General features: G+C 49.1%; 1 protein-coding gene across 2 annotated transcripts in view; it reads left to right on the forward strand.

The window, feature by feature from the left end:
- LOC135906130 (receptor-type tyrosine-protein phosphatase alpha-like) overlaps nt 1-23,798 on the forward strand; it is a 396,239-nt gene that overhangs the window by 314,974 nt on the left and 57,467 nt on the right. For both annotated transcript variants that reach the window (XM_070525329.1, XM_070525330.1), the window contains exons 3-5: nt 18,802-19,028; nt 19,483-19,612; nt 23,166-23,459. In XM_070525329.1, the coding sequence (XP_070381430.1) occupies nt 18,802-19,028; nt 19,483-19,612; nt 23,166-23,459 (651 nt within the window). The remainder of the gene's footprint in view (nt 1-18,801; nt 19,029-19,482; nt 19,613-23,165; nt 23,460-23,798) is intronic.

Genomic DNA, 23,798 nt, shown 5'->3' on the forward strand with positions numbered 1-23,798 from the left:
AGTAGCCCTACGAGGCCTGTGCTTCAGCGAAAAAGGGCAGGCCTTTCGAGAGCGTCGAGAATAGTCCACAAGGTACTTCCCCGTGCCCACAGCGACTGGCAAAACGTCATTGAATGCCTCCATCCGGTGAATGGGTGTCCCGAAAGAAAACGACGCTCCGAGAGACGACCTGGCGATATTTCATTTCTGTTCAGACAACTTGTACCTACTTGCCTGAGGGACTGGCGTCTAAGGGCTCAGAAAGCCTGCCCCCCAACGTCCCTTTCCCCGATTTGACACAGCTCAACATTGAATAAATCGAAACAAAACTTGCACGAAGATCAGGAAAAAGAAATACATGACGTCTAGATATTAGAGCTTTATAGATGCAGGTGCTTTGCTTATGAAAACATCATGGAAGTTAAAATAACACGGTACACAACTTTATCCGAATGGGCACAGGCGACCCTCGGCCCGACACTCAGCTTTCTTTAAAGGTGAATTGGCCTGGGGGACGAGCCGCGCTATGCGAATCCTTTTGTGTCGTGTAGGGATAACAAAACTCTGAAGAAACGGGTGTGGGCCGCTCCCTTGGCGCCAGTTTTCCATGTGGCGTTCCATGGCACCTATTAGGTGGGGGTGCTCTGGAGTTGGGGAGAAGCACTCCTTTACAAGAGTTAAAGTCCCATAATGACCGAGTACCTGGCTGAGCGCGCTTGTACCTGTTTTACCGGTAGGTGCCCGGTGACCTGTACGACAAGTCCGTCTGTGGTTCGACAAAGGGCGCCTGGATATCACGCCTATAGCAATTTCTGGAAACCACGGCAAGTACCGAGCACCAAGTCGGTTGGAGGGGAGGGGTGGCACTTTTACCCATTAGAAAAAGAGGTGGGTTTCCGGTGGCACGGGGATTCGAAACCCAGTACTTCCCGCATACGAAGCGTCTGCTGTTTAGCAATTGCTTTCTCTCCTCCAGTCACCTGAACTCAGCGTAAGGCATCCGGTACCTGTAGCGCTGCCTCGCCGCCATGAGCGCTGAGGTCGCGGAAAATCGAAGCGAGGACGCCAGGTTACTCGACGCACAGACGGAGGCGACTAGAGTTGACGTAGTCGCCTTCAGCGACTGACCATCCCTTATCGCGCGTGACCCAGACTACTGATGCACGCCTTGCGGTGCTTATTGGTGAGCTGTGACTGATAACAACGGTGCCAAACAGAGCAGGAAAAGGGAGGATAATTTTTTACGCACTGTGAATTAGCAGGGTGTGCGCAGAACGTACGTTATACTGTTTCTATGGCTGTCGTTAACCTAATCTTTAATTTAATCTAATGTAAGTGATCCTGTTTGTAAGATATAATTAAACCTGAGGTGCATTTCGCTTCCTTCTTTTCGAGCAGCAGTCAGAAATAAATCATTTGTGGTTTGTGGTAGAAAGAACTTTGTTCGCGGTGTCCATACCGGTGAGTGGCGGGTGTTACGATCGGCCTGCAGGGGTACTGCTCTACAAATCTATCTCAGCCCGCTGCAGGTGCTTCGATCGACCCGCTGGGGTGGCGCCCTTCAGAGAACCGGCGAGGACGACAGCGCTAACCGACCATGAACTTCCTTCGGAGATCTGGAGACCATGGCAGCGTTAATCCACCATGCGCCTTCTTCGCAGAGTCGACAACGGCAGCAGGGCTGGCCACGTTTGGCGGACCGTGTATTATTGGTTGATTTGATGATTGGTGATTATTGGTGATTATTGGTGATTCCTTGTGACTCGATGCTTTGACTCTCCATCCTCGGCGAAGGTGGGCGCACACTTGTATACCGTGGAAGTCTTCATAAATATTATTTACATAGTTCACAGGCTTCATATACTTTCGCAAACTTTTTGTGGTCGAACATCGTGGTCCCTTTGCAGCAAGAAGAGCTTCTCTAGCAAAAAAGTTCTTTGCGGTACGTTTTTCCTCGGGCCCCAGGATTCGTCACAGTCTGCTGACACTCGTGGCGACTACCGGAGGAAGTCAGCTCTGGAATTAAGAGGTGCCGGCTGGAATCAGGCGTGACCAGCTGGCTACGAGGGTCCGCTCAACTCAGGTTCTGGGTATCCAAAGTGCGTACGCGTGTGTGTGAGCCGTCCCTCTCAAAGGCGGGTCGACTACGCCCCAACGACTGTGGATGGTCCGATTGGACGAAGGTTGGACAGTGGTTTTACCTCCCCTAGGGATCTAGGGAGGACAAAGCCTTTTTAAGCAGCAGTTCGTCTGCTGCTAGAGTGTGCTCGTGCTCGACAAGCAGTTTGTTTGGAGCTCTGTGCTGTATGCTTCGTCTTTCGGGTTTCGTTTGGGAGTCAGGCTAGACTGTCGAAATGTATCCCATGTTTTCATGTAAAAATGTAAACAATTCCTGTACTCCTAGTTCTCGATGAGAGCAAGTTCCTCCCTACAACCGCGTCCCAAGCGTGGGCGAGCTGGACGACGGCATGGACCAGCTGCCACGTAGTTCATGCCCGACTACAAACCTTACAACTGGATGCCAGCGGCGAGATCGTCCTACATCTCTTACACTGGGCGCTGAAATCGATTTTTAGGACAACCTAACACCTGCACCTTTTTCTTGCCGCAGACAAAACCTGGGGCTGCACGAAACAGAGCATGGCACCGAGATCATAAGCTTATGAAATGATATTGCATATATAGTAACAACACACAATAATGGTTTCTTCCAGATATGTAGGAACAGCGTACTAGGGCAATGCCAAAACATTTTATTCTATATTTAAGCTAATGACCCGTCATTTAGTACAGTGCACGCGTTTAACGGACGGCAAAGCAATTTTTTCTCGAACGCTGTACTGCGTGACCTAGGTACCTTTTTTTCCCCTAAAGTGATCAGAACCGTGCATTTGTAAATTATAAAGTCGCTCTAAAGAGGATTGAGAAGGAGGAATGTAGAAGGAAGAGAAAGCAAAACGGAAACCGGCAAACGACTGCTTCTTTCTCAGCGTAATTGCGCAGTTCGAAATCAAATAAGCAGCTTCCTAATGTCAGTCTCGGCGTACGCGAATGCTCCGCGCACCTGCTGCTTGCGCGATGTGCGGAACGTGCGGCGGCGCAGAGGTTCAGCTGCGCTCCACCGTTGCAAGTCTGTGCAGTGTAACCAGAGTTAAGACGCGTGCTCAGGCAGTGCTAAGTGCGCACAGGAATGTAGTTCCTTGTCTAACTTGGCTAAAAGCTGTCAACTGCGCCTTGCAGGTGGCATAGCACCGGTGTCCCGACTGGAGCGCAGCCTTGGTTTCAGGAATAACATGTCGCGTGTCTTTAGCTAGCATGTAACTGGTGGAGGACGACACATGACGCGCTCTTCGTGTGCGCCACGTGCGGTGACGTCAGGACGTTTTTCGACCTGAGGAGCCCGAAACACCTCCATCGCTAACACTACGATCATCACTACTGATATTGCGTCTCCTAACGACGAATAGTGCAATAAGAGATAGCGAGAACAAGCATGTCGTCTATAAGCACGGTGGTATTCCACAAAGATAGCAGGGATGCATCACGCCAAGGCGCAATAAGGAATGCAAACATCGTCGCAGTGACAGCGCAGCATAAATTCCGCAAATTTATATACGCAAAGATTTCCTGTCGCACATGTTTAGCGATGCCAGTAGTGTGTACGCTGTAAGCAACCAAATGTGTCCGGTCATATCCATGCACTCAAGGCTACGCATACGTGGCGGTCTAGTTGCTGTCACGTTAATACGTTCTATATACACGTGCAACATTGAATGCAAAATTTCAATCGCCCTCCGGGCCGCGGTGACTACCAAGCTAGCATTGTCCGTGTGACTTGATGCTTTGACTCTCTATCCTCGGCCAAGGTGGGCGCACACTTGTATACCATGGAAGTCTTCATAAAATATTATTTACATAGTTCATAGGCTTCATATACTTTTCGCAAACTTTTTGTGAGCGAAAATCGTCGAACATTCTTAATTATGTCTATTTTTATAGAATTTCATGTGAGTTATCAGTCAGCTATAGCTTGTTAACCGCAATCGACATCGGTGTGTTCGACAGCTAATTGGCCTTACAGACCTTCGCATTTTCTAGAATATAAATCTCACTAACCACCGGCCTTCTGTATAAATGCGCGTCTGGTTCTGCAGCAAGAGCCTGCCATTCTTAGCCTTGGCTGCACTGCACGGGTGTGATTGGGCGCAGAAGTTGCGTTCGAAATCGGCTGCTCGGCTCTTCGGAGTACTCAGCTCTCTCTTAGCGCTCACATTGAGCGTTCAGGCGGAAGCGTCGAAGTAGCTAGAAAGATTTTGCAAAACGAAACGTGCAAAAGCTTTATAGCCGTTCCTCCTCCTGCTGCTGCTTCGTATTTTTTGCTTTTGCTTCTTCGTCTTTTTTTCTGACTGCTTCGGCGTCAGCCGATGAACGGAAGTGCACCAATATTAGCGCCGCCTGAGGCAACATTCTTGAAGAGCATTTGCTTAAATGCTGCATGGGGCGAGGTAATTGAAGCTTTATTCCTCCATCTGCCGGTCCGACGTGTTCGCTCGTATACGATCTCGTTCAGTGGCACCCCTAGCGGGAGCGAGAGCCAAGTAGAAACAGTGAAACAAGCATCAGAAAGAGACCAGTTCGTCCTAGGGAAGTGCGGCAACTCTAAGTGCATCTCTCCCTTCTTGAGCTTCACTGTCGATGGGCGGACGGAGAGGTATCTTCTGGCACACCCTTCCGGCGCAGGGCCGCTCAGCGGCCTCCCGCCGACTTTTCTTTGTTAGTATTGTTCGGCTGTTCATACGGTTTCAGAAAGCTAGTGTTTCCTCTTTCCGTACCGTCGTCATCGCTCTATTATGCACCTCTGAATATCCGCTGCCAGAGCTTGCTTCTTCCGCTCGCGTGCCGACACGCTGTGCGTGCTGCTGACGTTTATGCAGCGGGTGAGACAAAAGACGTGGACAGCTGTCGAGCTTGGGTGCTGCGGATTTTGCTTCTTGAATTTAAGGCCCGGCGTCTTCTATACCGCCTGCTCTCTCTCTCTGCTTAAAGGGCGTCAGCACGAGTGCGCGTGATGGCTTCCCCGCCTTGGAGGGCAAGCCGATATCGCGCCGATGAAGGAGTGACGCGTCTCCGTAGAAAGCAGCTGGTGTCAGCCACGTTCCGGCGACGACGACGACAAACGCTGCGCTTTGTCTACATCAAATGGCCCCCTCTCCTCCCGATCCAGCCTCCTTCCCATCACTTCTTTTTCATCATCTCTGGGAATAGTGAGAACTCTCTCTTAGCTCCAAGCATGTTCTGCAGCCACTTCAGACGTGTACCCACCGCAGTGTGTGTCCGTACAGTTTATGCTGGCGGGTTTGATTTCTAGCTTCGGTGGCCGCGTTCTCTTGAGAGTGAAATGGAAATACGCTCAGATTTAGGTACAAGTTAAATAGTCCAACTTGGTCAAAATTATCCGGGGTACTCCACTACGGCCTCTGCCATTGGCTCTGTACGACTTCGATCAATCAATCAATCTATCTATCAGTGTGTTATATTTTAGTGTACGGGGCTACGGGTTTTATTTCTGGCCGTAGCGCCAGCATTTCGATACTCGTACGACGAGCACTTCAGTGATTCTTGTTCTCAACTCCGGCGCGCGCTAATAAACGTTCCCGGTCATCGTATCTAATCCGAAACCACTCGTGGCTGCCTCTGTCATAATTCATCTGTAGCTTAGGGGCCTAAGCAGTCAATCAATCAGACTTTGAAGAATGGCGAAATGAGTAAGTTAGTGCGTATTCGAACTTCAGCGCAAGAAAGGGGACAAGGATGGGAATTGTCCGACACTACTCTGAAGGGACTTCGATCCGGCTTTACAAATACTACAGTCGTCTAAATATTTCCGTCATACGAAACTTCTTTTATGCGAACCCGCTTTTATCTGCCCCATCAAACACAGACGCTTCCGCGTTACGCAGTGAACGTGGAAACCGATGACACAACGTACAGTAGGACGTTGTGTCATAGAAATAAGGATGTTGTTCATATAAATAAAGTAGACGCTTAGATTAGGTTCTAGAGTTTTACGTGCCAAAGCACTTTCTCATTATGAGGCACGCCGTAATGAGGAACTCCGGAAATTCGTACCAGCAGCAGCAGCAGCAAACGACTTTATTGTGGTCCTGAGGAGCTAAGCGGGGGCCTGCAGGTCCCTACCCAGCCGTCCCATGCAGTCCCATGTCCCTGCAGTCCCATGTCGGAACAGAGAGGCCATGCCTCTCCGCTCGTTCACGGGCCCTCTGGACAGCCAGGAGCTGGACGTCCTGTCTCGGGTCTGTGATGGCCTTCGTCCAGTCTTCTTCTGTATTAAAATCCTGTAACACAGGGCACTGCCAGAGCATGTGGTTTAGTGAGCTAAATTCAGTGCCGCAATCTGGGCAGAGTGGATCGATGTCCGGGTGGAGCTTGTTCAAAAAGCCCCTAGAGGGGTAGGACCCCGTCTGGAGCATGCGAAGCGTGCTAGCTTGTGGCCTGTTGAGCTTATGATGGGGGAAAGGAAAACTCTGCCTATTCCCTCTGTAATGAGAGGTGATTTCCTGAAAGGTAACCAGTGGATCACTGTGGACGAGCTCTCCCGAACTCACCCGAGACACCATCCCGTCGCGGCATACGAAACCTCGCGCACGGTCGTGGGCTATCTCATTGGGGTTCAGGTGACCCGGTAATACGTCTGGTCCCATGTGAGCTGGGAACCAGACTATGTGGTGAACAGTGTCAGAGGGGTGTTTGCCGTTTAGAATCCTGGCTGCTTCTTTGGCTATCAATCCCGATGCGAATGCTCTAACAGCTGCTCGGGAGTCCGTGTACACCGTAGTGCGTTTTGAGTCAAGTAATGCGAGGGCTATAGCAGCCTGTTCCGCCACATCGACCGAGGAGGTTTTCAGCGAGGCTGCCGAGAGGAGTTCTCCCCTGTCATTGACTACGGCTACGGAGAACTTGTTGGCACTGGCGTGTCGCGCCGCGTCAACAAAGGTCTCCGTTCCGGATATGTTCTTTAAGAAAGCTCTAGCCCTCGCTAACCTTCGACCTTTATTGTGTTGGGGGTGGACATTTCTTGGAAAAGGGTCTACAATAAAGGAGTTCCTTGTCTGAATATCAAGTTGCGTGATATTTTCCTGATTGAAGCTAGGACGGAGGCCGGCCGCATCCAGAAGTCTTCTGCCTGCTTTGGAGTTTGATAATCTAATAATTTGTGCTGATCTTTGTGCTTCTATTAATTCCGAAGTTGTGTTGTGTACTCCCAATGTCATGAGTTTCTCTGTGCTAGCCGTGATTGGCACGCCGATCACCTTTTTGATACTTTTGCGCATAAGCGTGTCTAATTTATCCATTTCTGTTTTCGTCCAATTGAGGGCTGCGACTATGTAAATGACATGGCTGATGAGGAAAGCGTGGTGAGCCCTAAGGAGTATATCCTCGCCTATGCCACCTTTCTTGTTGGACACTCTCATGATTAATCTAATAATGTTTTCAGTTTTCGTGGTGAGTTGGGCTATAGTCTTAGCGTTGCATCCCTTTGAGTTTATTGAAAGCCCTAGTATTTTGATGGAGTCTACTCTCGGGATGGTGTGCCCATCTCTGGTACGAACGCTAATTGGCACCTGATCGAGTGGGGTGAGTCCCCTAGCACCTCGTCTAGCCTGTCTGTACAGCAGGAGTTCCGACTTTCCAGGCGAGAGTGCCAGTCCCGTACCTTTCAAGAAAGACTCTGTAACATCCAGAGCCTCCTGTAGAGCTTGTTCGACCGTAGCCTCCGATCCTCCAGGACACCAGATTGTAATATCGTCAGCATATAATGCATGACCTACGTAAGGAATTGCTGCAAGGCTTTCCGACAACTTGCGCATTGCTATATTAAACAGAAGGGGTGAGATAACTGCCCCTTGGGGAGTACCCCTGTTTCCGAGTGTGAAGTATTCCGAGACTGATTGCCTCAACTTTATGGCCGCCGTCCTGCTCTCGAGGAAGGATGCAACGAAGGAGAAGAATTTAACTCCTAAGTTCAAGGCCGATATCTCCTGAAGGATATAGTCATGTGCAATTGTATCGAATGCCTTGGATAGATCCAGCGCGAGGACGCCTTTTACATCTTTGCTTTGAGAGTCGATTATCTGTGTTTTGAGCAGGAGCATGACATCCTGCGTTGAAAGCAAGGGCCTGAAACCAACCATATTGTACGGGAATAGTTCGTTGCACTCAATATGTCTCGATATCCTGTTATGCACTGCATGTTCCGCTACTTTGCTAATGCAAGAAGTAAGGGAGATAGGACGGAGGTTCTCCAAGCTGGGTGATTTACCTGGCTTGGGGATTAAGACCACTGTGGCCTTCTTCCAACTCTCCGGTACAACGCCTTCCTCCCATACCTCATTTATCTCCTTCACTAAAGCTTGAATTGCTTTGTCGTCCAAATTTCTTAAGAGCCGGTTTGTAACTCCGTCGGGGCCTGGGGCAGACCTTCCGTTTAAATTGTGCAGCACTTCCCTGATCTCAGCTTCCGAGAAGGGAACGTCCAGCTCTGGGGCAGGCGCGCCCTCATACTGAGGGAGGGGAGAACCTGGGCTTTGGCCAATGGGAAGGTATTTGTTCGCTAGTTTCCGAAATATGGAGGCCTCTGAGATGCCTTCCATTTTTTCCTTATTAATTAATCGGTCTATGACTAGTCTCTGATTACATTTGGATTGTCCATCGTCTAAGAGATGTTTGAAGAGGGTCCATTTGCCTCCTTTGCGCATTTTTCCATCCGCTGCCGAGCAGGCGTCTCTCCATTGCTGTTTATTAAGTTCTGAGCAATGCTCCTCAATGAGTTTATTCAGCTCCGCGATCTTTTTCCGTAGCCTGCGATTGAGTCTTTGTGTCTTCCATCTCTCGAGAAGAGAGCGCTTGGCTTCCAGGAGATGCGCTAACCTTGCATCCATCCCTGGGGCATCAAAATCCGTAACTATTTCCTTGGTGGCCTTCTCGACATCCATTTGTATCTGTACAAGCAGTTCACTGAACGTGTCGTATACTGCCTCATCTTCACCTCTTATTTTCCTAAAGAGGTCCCAGTCTGTGTACTTATAGGTTTTGGGAGGAGCTGCTATTATTTCCATCCTGAGTTCTATTATGTAGTGGTCGCTCCCCAAGTTCTCCTGTAAGTTGGACCACGTGGCCACAGCATTTCTAGTGAAGCTGAGATCAGGGGTCGTGTCTCTGGCGACCGAGTTTCCCAGCCTCGTGGGGAAACGTGGGTCCGAGACCAGCGTCAGGTTTAGGTCTGTACTCGCTGCAACTAGGTTGGCCCCTTTCTTTGTTCGTGTTATATAACCCCAAGCCGGGTGGGGAGCGTTGAAATCTCCTGCGACTATTAAGGGCTGCGATTTCGCAGTGGTTGCGACCCTATTTAGTAGTGAGCGGAGATTATGCTTATGAGCGGAAGGAGAGCTGTACAGGTTGAGAATGAAGATGTTTCGTCGAATTTTTCCGTGGGGGATGATTTCAATTAACTGTGCCTCGAGACCGGATTTCTTATCCGAGTTACAAATTTTGACTTCGTGCTCCTGAAAAGAGGTGTCTTTCCTGACGAATGTGGCAATACCTCTGCCATTTTCTCCTTTTTGGCTAACCGAACGGTAGCCCGATAAATTTACCTTCTCACTAAGTGTTTCTTGCAAGAGCAGGACGTGCGGCATTATCGCTTGTGCTTTGATGAGCTGCAATAGAGCAGCCTTGCGCCTTAAGAAGCTGGCGCAATTCCACTGCCAGATAATTAGGTTTCCGGTGTGTCCCGCCATTTTGATTTCTATTGAGCTAGCAGAGCCTGCAGGGGACTCGTGTTATCGGGATCCTGCTGTACTTTCTTAGCTTTTGCAGTGGTGCCAGTGGAGATGCTTTTGATTTTGCTAGCGTCTATCATTTTCATTTTAGACTCGAGGATGCCAACTTTACGTGTTAGGTGGGAGATGTTACTGTCCATATGCCCGACAGTGCTAGATTGAATAGCTAAGGCCTCTCTCATCTGCGTGAGCGATTCCTCAATTACCTTCAAAGACGCGAGTATGTTTGGTTCTGGCTTAGGGTCCTGAGCGGGGGACTCGTCAGTTTGCATTGGCTCTCTTTCCGTGGTCGCAGGGGGGGAAATAGCTTTGCGCTTATTCGACCCTTCTGCTTGTACTGGGATGGGTAAGGCTACTTCGCGGGGTTCACGCGAGTTACGGAAGAGCTCGAACTCAGCCCTCAGCGTTCGTAGTGCCTCTTTTAGCTCTGCATTTTCCTTCTTAAGCATTAAAATCTCAGATTGCTCTCTTTTATGCTCCGGCGAGATGCCCTGTGTTACCTGTTTGCCGCTTGAGATGCTCATCCTGGCCTTGTCTGCCCAGGACATTGGTTCCTGGATTCGGACCCTGGAACCCGATCGTCCTCTCGAAAGGGAGCGTCGTCGAAAACATCGTCGTTCGAAAAACCACCTGGGGTTTTTTAACGTGCACCTAAATGTGAATACACGGGTGTTTTCGCATTTCGTCCCCATCGAAATGCGGCCGCCGTGGCGGGGATTTGATCCCGCGACCTCGTGCTTTGCAGCCCAACACCATAGCCATTAAGCAACCACCGCGGGTAAAGTAGACGCTTCTGAAGTTGCAAGTTTGCTCATGATGAATATTTTCATACATCTGTCCGGACATGATCGAAGTTTTTTGCTACCGTTTTTGTTCCCAAACCATGTTTCGATATCGTAGCGCCGTGTGATGCCGAATCGCGCTACACTATTCAGTGTTATTCGATGTCTCGCCTTGAAAGTGGGAAATATTTGCCTGCTTTCTGAACTTTGCTAGTGTCTGCGGGACAGAAATGAACTGGTCAAGTTGGTGCACGTTCATTACTGGTCTCGTCTCGCGACATCATTCATGTACAGGCAGCGTGCTTTACAGCATGCGGGTCAAAGAATTTCAAAAGCGAAAGCCTAATATTGCTACAACTAAAAGAGAACGGCTGCCTTAGGCCCGACACCGAATGTCGGCTGTAATATTATTTGTTTCGCTTCACGCCTGAACACGTTTCATTACACAGCACAGAGCGCGTCTCGCAGGGTTTATGGCACGCATTTATTTGCTCAGTTTAGAAGAATATACCTGCTATGTTGCAAATATATACATTTTTCATTTGGTTTTTCGCTGCTCTGTCTCTCTCTCTCTCTCTCTCTCTCTCTCACTCGCTCCATAATGCTGGCGCTAGGTTAGATTACCTCTGACAATAGCGCCGTCCAGCGCAGGCTGTCTGCGTATTCCCAACATCAGCTTGTATAAGAACACACACGCTTGTGCAAGTCCAAAAAGATAAAAAAGAAAAGGGAGCAGCATGGCGAAAGTTCTGGCACCCTGGCTCTAATCTTCCAGGCCAGCGAACGCAGGGAGTTAGCTGTTCAATACAGCCCAGCAAGAGAGGCTGATTGCCCGCTTTGCGTTGCAGCCCGTCTTTTTCGCCACCGCTTCTTCCCAAGCATCTCGTCCTGCGGCGATAACATGCTCCCAAATTGGGAATTAACGTTCTCTCTCTTTCTTTTTCTATTTTTCTTTTTCTTGAGCCCGCGTGCTCCTCGGTACCCCTGCGAATATTTTTCTTTTCATTAATCCCCTCTCGGGCCCGATTTCGTCCTCTCTCTGGTTCATTTCATTTTGTCCGCTTATTTGATTTCTTTTTCTCTACGGGAACAAACGTAATACATAATATTCTTCGTGATTTTCGTGTTATTAATCGGCCGAAGTCGTCGGCCCTGCTTTAGCTCGGTGGATCTGTTTACATTAACGTAGGCTGCTGGATAGTAGCCGCCTGCTTCTGCGTCTGATAACATTATTAAAATTCGACTCCGCGTGTGTTCGTTTTGCTTGCTTCCCTTTTGTAGTCTCGCCGCTAACACCGCAAAAAAAAAACGAGAACGAAAAACACGTGTCTGGAAAGTAGTGCTTTTTCTTTGCCAACAATAGATGACGCCTTCCACTGACGCTGCGTGCTCGCTGCGTGCGGCATCTATCGGCGAACCCAACCGCCCACGCGGGAGCGCTCTTTGGGACGGCAAGTTTAAGGAGAGATAACAAGCAGCTTGCCAGGCGTAACCGCGACGCTGTATTTGCATTAGAGAGTTTTAGCCCAGCGGGTTTACGGCCAGCGGAGCGGAGCGGTCTCCACCGTTGCGCCAGCGGAGCGGCTCGCGAAAAAAGAATTTTAGCCCAGCGGATCACCCGCTCGAGCGGGGTAAAGAGCAGGGCGCTCTGCTACCCCACCTAGTGGTTCGAATAGGAGTTACTGAGAAATGAAATTGAATTACGCTTGCTTTTATTATGCAAGAAATGTTGAATAAAGATATATTACATGTTCTCAGTGCATTATGTGTTAATAATGTACTGAGTACTAATGTACGGGTCAGCGCGGCAGTCGCCGTCTTCGATGCAGAACTGCCGGCGTTCATGTTCGCGGCTGCCGTCTTGCATTTCCCATACACGCCCGCGCGCCCTTACGCACGCTCGCGCTTCGTATACGCTCCGCTGGGGAGTGCTTTCCAGCGGGCGTAAACGCTGCTCCGTAAAACCGCTGGCCGCCTCAGCGTGGTGCGCATGCGCAGTCGCGTCTCCGCTCGCCCGCTCCGCTCCGCTGGCCGTAAACCCGCTGGGCTAAAACTCTCTACTATCAACAGCGCTAGCCGCCCGCTGCGTTAGCTTCTCCGGTGTAACGCGTGTGAGCGTTAAGCGAGCTATTCTCTTCCGTTGTGTTGTGTATCATACGCGCTTGCGTGTGTAGCACCGCGTACCGTAGATAAATTATTTCGCGTTTGTCTTAATCTGTGGCCCATCCCTCTAAATCTACGAAACCACTCTCCCCCAAGAAAAAACGCCACACAGATAAGCGAAGGCTGTTCTGCCGTCATTACGGGCTTTGACGACTGTGTAACGCTTGCTACTTGGGTCGCTACGCTTTCAAACTGTGTTTCTCCTGACTGAACGTGTTCTTATTAACTCAAACCCCCAGGGGGTTCTTGACTGATGGCTGATATCTCACTTAAGGGCTGCCGTACTTATAACTGTGGGGCCAGGCTGCCGCTTTACAGGTAAAAATTGGTGAGCGCCTTTGTTGTGTGTGCCTTTGCATTCTCTGCAGCTACGAAACCGCTCTCACTACGGTTGATTCCAAGCTTCTACACATGTGGGAAGCCAAAGAGTCTCTTCTGAAACGGTGGAAGAGGCAACGGTTCAACCGAAAACTAAGACTCAGAATTGCCAAATTAGACCTTCAGATCCAGGAGTACGCCACACAACTGGCCTGCCAGCAGTGGGGCCAGGTATGTGAAAGCATGCATGACAACCTCGATAACAAGCGCACATGGCAACTCTTGCGACACTTATTAGACCCTACCACATCGCGCACACGCCACAACCATAGCATAAACAAACTGCTACATGCACACAAAAACAATCTCAACGGATTCTTCGACGACCTCCGCCATAAACATCTGCCTCCCGCTCAGAAGTATGACATGCCAAAATATACTGGCGAACCCAACGAGCTACTTAGCGCCGCTATCACGGAAGCAGAGGTTCGCCATGCCCTCGCTTCCCTGCGCACAATGTCAGCACCAGGCCCCGACCTTATTAACAATAAAATACTCCGCAATTTAGACGACAACTCTGTCACAGCCATCACGGCGTACTTCAATCACTGCTTTGACACAGGCACCCTCCCTAGTTCGTGGAAAGATGCCAGGGTAATCTTTATCCCAAAGCCAAACAAACCACTCAACATTTCTAATCTCAGGCCTATATCACTAACCTCTTGTCTAGGTAAAACACTCGAACACGTCATCCTCAACCGACTTAGTAAATACATGGAGGACAACAATCTTTATCCATCAGAAATGGTAGGTTTTCGAAAATCTCTGTCATGCCAAGATATCATGCTTCGAATGAAGCATGACATCATTACACCTAATAGCAGTCTAGATACGCAAGCAATTCTCAGTCTGGACCTCCACGGAGCTTTCAATAACGTTTCACATTCCGCCATCCTCCGAGAGCTTAATCTCATTGGGGTTGGCGGAAAGACATATGACTACATATCTACCTTCCTATCCAACCGTACCGCAACGATACACATAGGCACAGAGCAATCCCTTTCATACGCTTTAGGTAGCTACGGCACGCCCCAAGGCTCAGTGCTGTCCCCTTTTCTTTTTAATCTTTCTATGATGCCGATGGCGCAAGCATTGCGGTCTATTCCCAATCTCAAGTTTTCACTCTACGCCGATGACATCACTCTTTGGATGACTGGCGGTTCCGATGGAGAGATTCAAGACACTCTACAGGCCGCAGCAGACGCCGTCGTGGCTCATGCCGGGGCTATGAATCTCACATGCTCCCCTCAAAAATCCGAGCTGCTACTTCTGCCATCCCACCGGGGGTCCGGAAAACACATGTCTAGTATAGAGGTCATCCTAAACCACATCCCCGTTACTAGAGTGGACAGGCTCCGGGTGCTCGGCTTACACATTCAAAGCAACCGGCTCAACACATATACCCTACATACACTCCACACTACAGTCGATCACACCCTGCGCCTTCTAGGGCGAGTCTCCAATAAACATGGCGGACTAAAGGAGGCCGAACTTCTCCGCTTGATTCAGGCCTTCGTTATCAGTAAGATTACATTCGCAACACCATATCTACATTTCCTTAAATCAGAATCAGATAAGATCGACACTCTTTTACGCAAAATATATAAATTCGCTCTGGGAGTCCCCATACGTACCTCCACTGATAGGCTAATGCTTACTGGAACTTTCAACACACTTACTGAACTCACAGAAGCCCACCTCACATCCCAATATAGCAGACTTTCTAACACCGCAACAGGTCGACACATTCTACAAACCCTTTCTATCACTCCGGCACCCATCATCAAGACTAAATACACCATTCCACATCACATACACGAGAACCTCTGCATCCTCCCACTTCCTAAAAACATGCACCCTGTGCATCACAAACAGCGCAGGAGGCAGCGAGCAAAGGCTCTCCAAAAACAATTCTCCACCTCTAAAGACGTGCTCTATGTCGATGCCGCCGAATATGGGAGCAGAAATCATTACGCAATATCAGTCATTAACTCTCACGGCCAGGTCGCTGCGGCCGCTTCCATTCCTGGCTCTTCCTCGGAGGAGGCGGAGGAAGCGGCCATAGCCCTGGCCCTCACAATTCCAAATTCATCAGTTATCGTTAGCGACTCCAAAGCAGCCATACATAACTTCGGAGCGGGTAGGGTCTCTAAGCCAGCCCTTTCTCTCCTCTTGGTCCATCCTTTCCACCAAACTGTGGCATTAATCTGGACTCCCGCGCATGCGGGCCTTGCCGGAAACGAGGCGGCTCATGCCAGTGCCCGAGGATTTACTGTCCGGGCTCAGGCATCAGATGTGTCGGACCTCGCCACGGAGGAGGCGTCGTTTACAGCGCGGGATCGACTTATTACTTATCACGACATCTGTGCACACTACCGATTAGACCGCTTAACCTTTCCGCCACTCATGGGCAAATCCCCGCGTAGGTGTGAAATTCTGTGGCGACAGCTGCAGACTCGCACCTTTCCGTCCCCTTACCTCCTCCACCGCATTCATCCCGCCATTTACCTTTCTCCCTCTTGTAAATTCTGTGTCTCTCCCAAAGCAGACTTAAACCACATCATGTGGGGGTGCCCTAAGCACCCCCTTCCCCCTTTCCTCAAACAATTAATATCTAGTGAGGAGCAGTGGGAGGCTGCCTTGCGCAGCTCCAGGCCCGATCTTCAGGAGGCCATCCTGGAGTGGGCTGAGAGGATAAAGGAGGCCTACTTCAAGTAGTTCCTCCCCCCATCCTCTATTCCATTGCCCCCTTCCCTTTAAAGAGGGATAAATAAAGTTTTTCATCATCATCTGCAGCTACCGCAGCTCCGAACCTGCAGGTGTTGAATTCTTGTTTTCTACATACTGACGGGCTCTGCTCTGTACAAAACTCGTCTGTTAAGTCAACTAGGCTGGAGTATGTCTGAAGACTTTTGTCTGTTGTCTGCTAGCTATGAACGCGATTATGACGCACCATTGTTTTATGCGAAGCATATTACTAGAGCTCACCCAGCTCCTCAGGCGCGGCGGTGTCGCCTTCAATGACCTTGAGTACTCATGCCATACCACGTGACACCGTGACGTCACGACAGAGGAGAAACGGGGCTCCGACTCGCGCCGTCGCTCGCGGCGTCGCCTTCAAGGCTGACCACGTGACACCGTGACGTCACGACAGAGGAGAAACGGAGCTCCAACTCGCGCCGTCGCTCGCGGCGTCGCGGCGGTATATAAGCAGCTGCGCTTGCCTCTGCTAGACACTCACGAGGTGAGATGCCTCCTGGAGACAGAGCTGCTCGTTGGAATGAGAAGCGAAGGTTGCGGCGTGCTACAGAGACTGATGAAGAGCGGGAAGAACGTCTGGCCAAGCAACGTGCTCAGTATGCGGCTCGGCGACAAGTTACTTACCAAGTTTAGCCACCAATATGCTTCGCATCTGACTAGGCTTAACCAAACTAAGCCTCAGCCAATTTTTTTATCAAGCGGAAACTAATCTTATTAAGATTCAACAAAGCATTTGTGCAATGGTGTTTATTACATACCGTTATATAACCGCCAGATTTGCGATATTCAGCGTTTTCCGATTCTCGAAAGTTGAAGCCGCGCACTTGTGCCTTGTGGAAAAACATTGCAGAGGAAGTTAAAACTACTGGCGTGCACACAGTCTCCGTGGTTGCCTACAACGCCCGACCCCGATGTGTGGCGCGCGCTCCGTGGTCCTTCCGTGTTCCTTTCGCATTAACCCGCCGCTGAGCGGCCGCGAGATCCCGAGTTTAAACACAGTCACTTCCAGGTTTTCTTTGTTTTCTGGTAGTGCCCTTCCATTTTGTGCAGGCGAGTACTCAGCGTCTCGCTAAATCTATGCAGCGTTGCCAATGCCACTGCTAGCATGAGACGATCAGAGGCGCCAATGCATTGTGGGAAATGTGCTTAGGCTCTTATAAGGGGCCCATAAACGGAGTGTGTTCAACGCGGGGGAAGAACACCGACTAATTTATTCGTTCGGTGCTTGTCACTTTAATTTACTGTGCCGTCTGTACCCTTCGCGGTCTTCCCGCATTGCTTCCATAACGACTCGGTGTTGGCCTCTGCGGCGCACGCATTCGCGCGCACGTCGCCTGCGGTCTGGAACGACGCTGCACAATGCATGGCCCAGTGTCGATCTTGAGTTTACGAAAAAACCTTTATCCGAACGCGCTCGAGAATTTGGTAGCTTCCGAACTTGCGCTTTACGGTTAGCGATAAGTTTTCTTTATATCGTTATTGCGTTGCTTGGTTAATCATTGAACAGCGGGTCGAGTGTGTGTTTGTGTACGTGTGTGTGTATGTACGTGTGTGTGTGCGCGCGTGCGTGTGTGCGCGTGCGTGTGTGTGCGTGCGTGTGTGGCTTGCCTTGTGTCAACCATTTAGTCAACGAAGGCGCCATTTAGTCAACGAAGATACGCGACACTATTTTATGGTGCGCCCAAGTGACCACCTCGGTACACTTTGTAACTCGCGCAACGCTGCACCATTTTAGTGAGACAAAGTACAATCCACTGCCTTTGTTTGTTTCGGGTCAGTTCTGGTTGCGCTCCCTCAGCGACCATTGTGTCCATCTTTCCTTCTCCTTTGTCTTTTCGTGCATCACGCACACACATACACTGGCATGCATTGCGATTGCTTAACTTTCTCTCGTGGTTCGTTGTACGCAAGCCCCTTCTTTCTTCTCTTTCTGCGGCTCTTGTCTCGGGCGAAGCAAGCTTGTCCGCGCCGAAACGCAAGCGTGCATTGTGTTCCGAGTTTTTCTCTCTTTCTTTTTCAGGGTTCCGCCGCGTACGTGTTTGCGTATACATCCCGTTTATCGCGCATTCGCCTGTGTGTATGCGCGCGTTCTCGTGCGTGTGAATGCACGTTTGTCTCCAATGTCTGCGCCGGTGCACGTGTGTCTGTGAGTCTGCGTGCAGCCACGAGTGCGAAGCGTCAGCACTGGGAAACGGACCGTGACGCGGGTGTGGGGATAGACAGCGAGCCGAGTGAAGGAAAACAGCAAGCTCTCGATGCAGTTTTATCGTTTTCCTTTTCTGTGTGTTATGCAGCGGTGGTCGTGTTTTCTTCGTCCTTCTCGTATTGCGTATGGAAACGTGCGCGCTCGCATAGAAATGCGCGAAAGCTCGGCGACGCGTGCAGATCCGGTTTCGCGCCCCGCGGCTTTTCGTTATTTAATTACTTCCACCGCTTGCCTGCAGTGCGATCGCTCGCTCTCTCTTCGTTCTTGTTCGTCGATCTCGTTTATGTACGCGTTTACCTCGCGCCAGCTGTACGGAAGGGAATGCTAAGCCATCAAGAACTAACGAAGAGACAATTATAAAAAATGTATATAAGCAGATCCAATTCGTGTTTCGGCATATACATAAAGTGAAGCTTTCGTGAAGCGGATAATTAAATGCTGTAAAAGAAGAGCAAGAATACACAGCTGATACACAGATCACGCATTGACATTTATTTAGAAAATTTAAATGAGGCGCCTAATTCCGTGATAAAATATTGCTCGGTGCGTGCGGATAACTGAATGAACACGGTGTGATGCTCTTAATTTCAATGGTAATGAGTTTCGTATTGTTGGTTGCCGTGTAGCTGGATCGACCTTCGCCTTGAGTCGTACCGTGATTGTGTTTTCGCAGTGCCGGTGAGCGTGGAGGTTGAGCAGAGTGTGGTCGAGGCGACGATCAACTCATCGGTGACGCTGTCATGCCTTGCCACGGGTCACCCCAAGGTCACCACGCTTCTCTGGTCCCGGACCTCGGACGACGACGAACAAGACGACCCGGCGGCGGCCACCAGCAACTCCACGAGCTCAGAGGACGCTGCCTTTGGCAGCCGCCTGCTCGACAGCACGAACGTCACGCAGGTGGGCACTGGCGAATGCCTTGCGGGAACGAGACGCAGTCTTGCGAAACGGTGATGGCGCATCATTATGCGCCATACCACATTCCGCTGCAATAGAGGCTGCTAATTTTTGCGTTTCTGAAAAGGAAACGCGCCTGTTTTCTAGTGTGTTCCACAGCAATAACTCAATAAACTGCTGAGAACACGAAAGCGCCTTAGCAAAATGAAGCATCGAGCGCAAAAATGCCTGAAACGTCCTACAGTCGGCATGGCGGCTAATTCGGCGGCGTTTCCTGTTCTGGCTGGCCTTAAGTTGTTTTGCGTCTTCTCTCTTATTCCTTTCAAGTAGACTTTATTCGACGTAAGCACTAACCGGGCGGTTGTGCGCCCCGTGTGGCACCTCGTAAACTCAGGGCACGTAATGAAATTGCACGCAAACAGCGCGGTGCCATGTGCACTTTCCTTGCCACGTGCAGGTGTCCGAGGTTCAGTACCGGGCGCAGCTGACGCTTGAGTCCCTCCAGAGGCGGGACAATGGCACGTACGTCTGCTACGCGGGCAACGAGTACAACATGACCATGGCGGTGCAGGATGTACTCGTACTGGGTGCGTATACCGGCCAACGAACGGTCTTTTTTGTGACTCCGTGTCGTTTTTGTTGTCATGCCGCGTGCCCTGTCGTAAAGGCAGATGAGAGGCCGCATTTTGTAACAGCCATTTCTCATAATTTTTTGTCCTTCTTTATTGGCTCTCGCAACACCACATACCCCGGGAATCGGCCATGAAGCGGGATGGATAAGAAATTGAGAAAAGTAATTCTTTAAAAAAAACTGATATCCCTGAGTAACTTTTTGTTTCAGTTCTAGTTTATATCACAGCTGACTATAAAAGTGTAGCGTTGGTTCGGCAGGGATCCACTAATAGACGATCAGTATGCTAACCTAGCATTTGAGACTACTCGCTGCCTGCCGAGCTCAAGGGAATGAATTGCCGTGCGAGCTTGGCCTGGTGTTTTTGGTAAGTTAACCAACGTTTCAGCAACAAGTAATTGTTTTCCGAAGTTCTCTACACTGAATAAGAAAGTGTTCTACCAATGAGTGCATTTTGGGTGTATAGCAGGCAATGCACCGATATATATATATATATATATATATATATATATATATATACATATAATAATTATCGATCGATAATTATTATTAGCCATACTATTCACCACTGGTGTAAATTTTAGTGAGCAAAATAATATATATATATATATATATATATATATATATATATATATATATATATATATATATATATATATTATTTTGCTCACTAAAATTTACACCAGTGGTGAATAGTATGGCTAATAATAATTATCGATCGATTAATTTTTACTAAACAATTTTGTAATCATTAAACCTGCAGGACATGTTGTAGAGGCAGAACTAAAGTCAGCCTGTGCGCAAAGCACAACGATTCGCCGGAAACTCTCTGCCTATAGCACCACATTCGAGAAACACGCATTCAAAATACGCAATGAAATGCGCTTTTCCAGTCAACATTTTCCCACTGTACATTTTTCCTTAGTACGGGAGCATTTATTGGACGTAGAATAAATAGTCGATGAGATTAAATTTCCTGGAAGCTTTGCATTTTTGATAAGGTAATAGGGAATTGAAAATGTGGGAGAACACAATTTTGCCGTTGTGAGAGCTGAAACTCGGCAACTTTGTATAGGTTGTGCGAAGTGTTTGTTGTGTATATGCATATGCACATACGTCGTTGGCCGTGTGTTGTCCTACAGGCACCGACTCTGTGTGTTGAATGTATGAGGAAAACTGAAATGGAAAAACAAGCATGCATCAATTCCACCTTTGTTATGACAGAGCACAAACAAAAAAAAGAAAGCCGCTCTGTAAATATAATCTAGCAACGCTTAACTGTTTATTTATTTATTTAGACGCAGCTGCACTGCTAGCTCTTGAAGTTGACAGTGCAGCTGCGTTTACGTCTATTCGCTCCATTCTTTGTCTGTGTTCCACAAGTTATGCAGCTACAATCCTCGAAGAATGAAACGGCTAGCTCAGTTAAACACCCTTTTGATGCTGGACCGTAGTTCTACTAGCACTTTTGCAAGAGATGCAGTGAATTTCTTTCGCAAGCAGTTTCTGCACACTGCCGGCATCACGTTTGGAAGTCGAGCTGCCAAGCTTGCCGCAGACGGAGCGCCAACCACCGAGCTTCATTGCATGCACCCCCCCCCCCACCCCCCCACCCCGCAAACATCACGTTGGGCTTTGCCTCACGTAAATTGACGCTGCGGTAGAGCACCCTTTGCAGGGGTTGAAATGGCGGGTTCCGTGGGAAGTATACGCGAATGTACGAGAATGAGGTCTGAGTGGGCTCCCTGGGCAGACAGGCTGACATTCCCCGAATGCCGCCGCTCCGGTAACGTTCTCGGCCCATAAAGCCCTCAGTGCCTGCCGCCTCGCGGAACAGTCTCTCTCGGCTGCTCAAATCCCGCATACACGGCGCCATTACAACACTACCCGCCTCTTTACTCCTCGGAGGGAGGAGAGTGATGCGGGACAAGGTTGTTAAGGGAGGGTTAGTTGCTCCTCGTTGATGAAATGAAGATGGTACTACAAAAAATGGTGGGAGAGAACATAGAACTGAAAGGGAAAGAAAATAAAGGAAGTGGAAAGTCATAGCACGTAGCCTGCGAGACCGCCGAGAGAACGACCTCTCTTGACGTAAATGCGTTGTCGCTGGCGCCCTCGCGGTGCGCGCCATTCCGCCGGATGCTTCGACTCTTCCTTCCCACACGAAGGTGAAGGGAAAGCGAGTGGATTAGGCCGCGCATCAGTAGGGGCAGCAAGAATATAACGTCACCTTCCTGCATTGCCATGTGAATTGGAAAGGGGGGAAAAAGGAACTTCTCTCCGGTCCGTCTATTTTGTTACATTTGTCTGCCGTGCGTTCTTTGCGGTGCTGTTCAGAAACAGCGCAACCATCAAACGCCTAGGTTTGTGCTTTTCCATGCGTTTGCGGGTAGAATGTATGTCGCAATACGTATTTTCAGTATAAGTACAGGCCTTTTTTTTTTCGTGCTTTGTTCACTTCGATTTCGTGAGCTGGACTTCTGTATCAAGAGTTTTAGAAGTTGCGCAGTGCCACCGACGCGGGACCGTAATGTCGCTCTTGCAGCCTAGAGTAAACGTCATGGTGAAATGCTTTGTACTAACCGTAAAATTTTGTTGAGACAGCGTTTCCCTTTTCGTTGGTGTGTGATTTTTTAGTCCTCTGCCCATTCTATGTCTCGTAGTGCGTAAATATAACTTTACCATGAGACAAGCATGAAGCAACAGCCTTAATAAGCAGCTACAGTAGAGTTGTCCTCATAGTGGATCAATATGTAACTTCTCTGTACTAGTTTCTTCATGCATCTGGTGCAGACTGCCAACACAAGCGCACGGGTAAGGCAGTTCAGTGGTTTAAACTATTGTCTCATGCAGCCAAAAAAATTCCTTTACAGTGTCAATGCGGTCTCTTCAAGTCAGTAGCCAAAATGTTCTGATGCCATTACACCAGTGAGCAACAATCAACAAGAGTAGATTATTTGCTGCATACATGTGTTGAAAGGTCACTGCTGGCATTATACTTACGGTAATACCAAACCACATAATGCATTGAGTTATTTGAGTTGAGCTGAGGATGTGTTGAGTTAATATTGAGTTAGCAAGTCACCAGGCTTCAAATTCAAGAGGCGTTACTCATGGTCTGCAAATACAAAAGTATAGATAAATATGAGTGCTATGAGTGAAGCTGGGAACCTAGTTTGTCCAATGCCAGCCACTGCCTGAATCTTTTTCTTGAGAGGCAGTCTCAAAGTTTGCATACTTCGTGAAAAAGCAACCTGCCGCAGGTGGTTGTGGGTTCGGTTCCCACCTGCGGCAGGTTGATTTTTCATCCACTTTAATTTCCATTAATTTATCGTTTTCTTATTTCATTTATAAAGCACAAGTAATTTCCCCTATGTTGTCCTTGGTGTCAGTGTTTGTTCGTTTTCGAGTGTATTTTGTACATTCTGCATCCACTTCTATCTGAAATACCTCCTGCGGCATTCCAGTGGCATAAAATTCACTTATTGACCTGTAACCACCATTCACAGAGCCCCCAGAGGTGAACCTGTCATCACTGAAGGCTGAGGATGCACGCACAGCGAAGCTTAGCTGGCATGTGCGCCACTCGGGCAACCAGCCTGTATCGCGCTACCACCTCCAGGTGCGCAACTATTCCACTGAGGCCGACTGGCTGGATGTGCACAATGCAGTACCACCAAACATGACCTCCTACCTTGTCCACTACCTGGCACCTGGTGCCACCTATGGGTTCCGGCTTGCGGCCGTCAACTCGGTGGGAAACGGCCCCTGGGAGCAGCGAAACATCACCATGCCACCTGACGGTATGCACACTAACGTACAGGCTCCTTCTGACGTAAGAATAGTTCAAAAGAACTTTGTAGCTATGTTAGAAAAAGAGATAATAGCAGCTGTTCTTGCCAGTGGCAGAGAGTTTCTACTGATGAACAGTCCATCCTCAGATTTCTTGCTTTCTACTTTTTTTTTTCAACTGTAAACAAGAGAGGAGCATAAAATGGAGATAAGACTGTTGAATTACACTTGTGAATTGTGTATTGCACAGGTCTCGCTTATCACAAGTGGATCTTGGCAGGCCAGAAAGAATACAAGAATTAAAGACAGCTGCCAATGTCACCCTTCGATTTTCGCACCAGCTCTAGGTG

This window comes from Dermacentor albipictus, chromosome 9 (assembly GCF_038994185.2).
Source record: "Dermacentor albipictus isolate Rhodes 1998 colony chromosome 9, USDA_Dalb.pri_finalv2, whole genome shotgun sequence".
NCBI lineage: Eukaryota > Metazoa > Arthropoda > Arachnida > Ixodida > Ixodidae > Dermacentor > Dermacentor albipictus.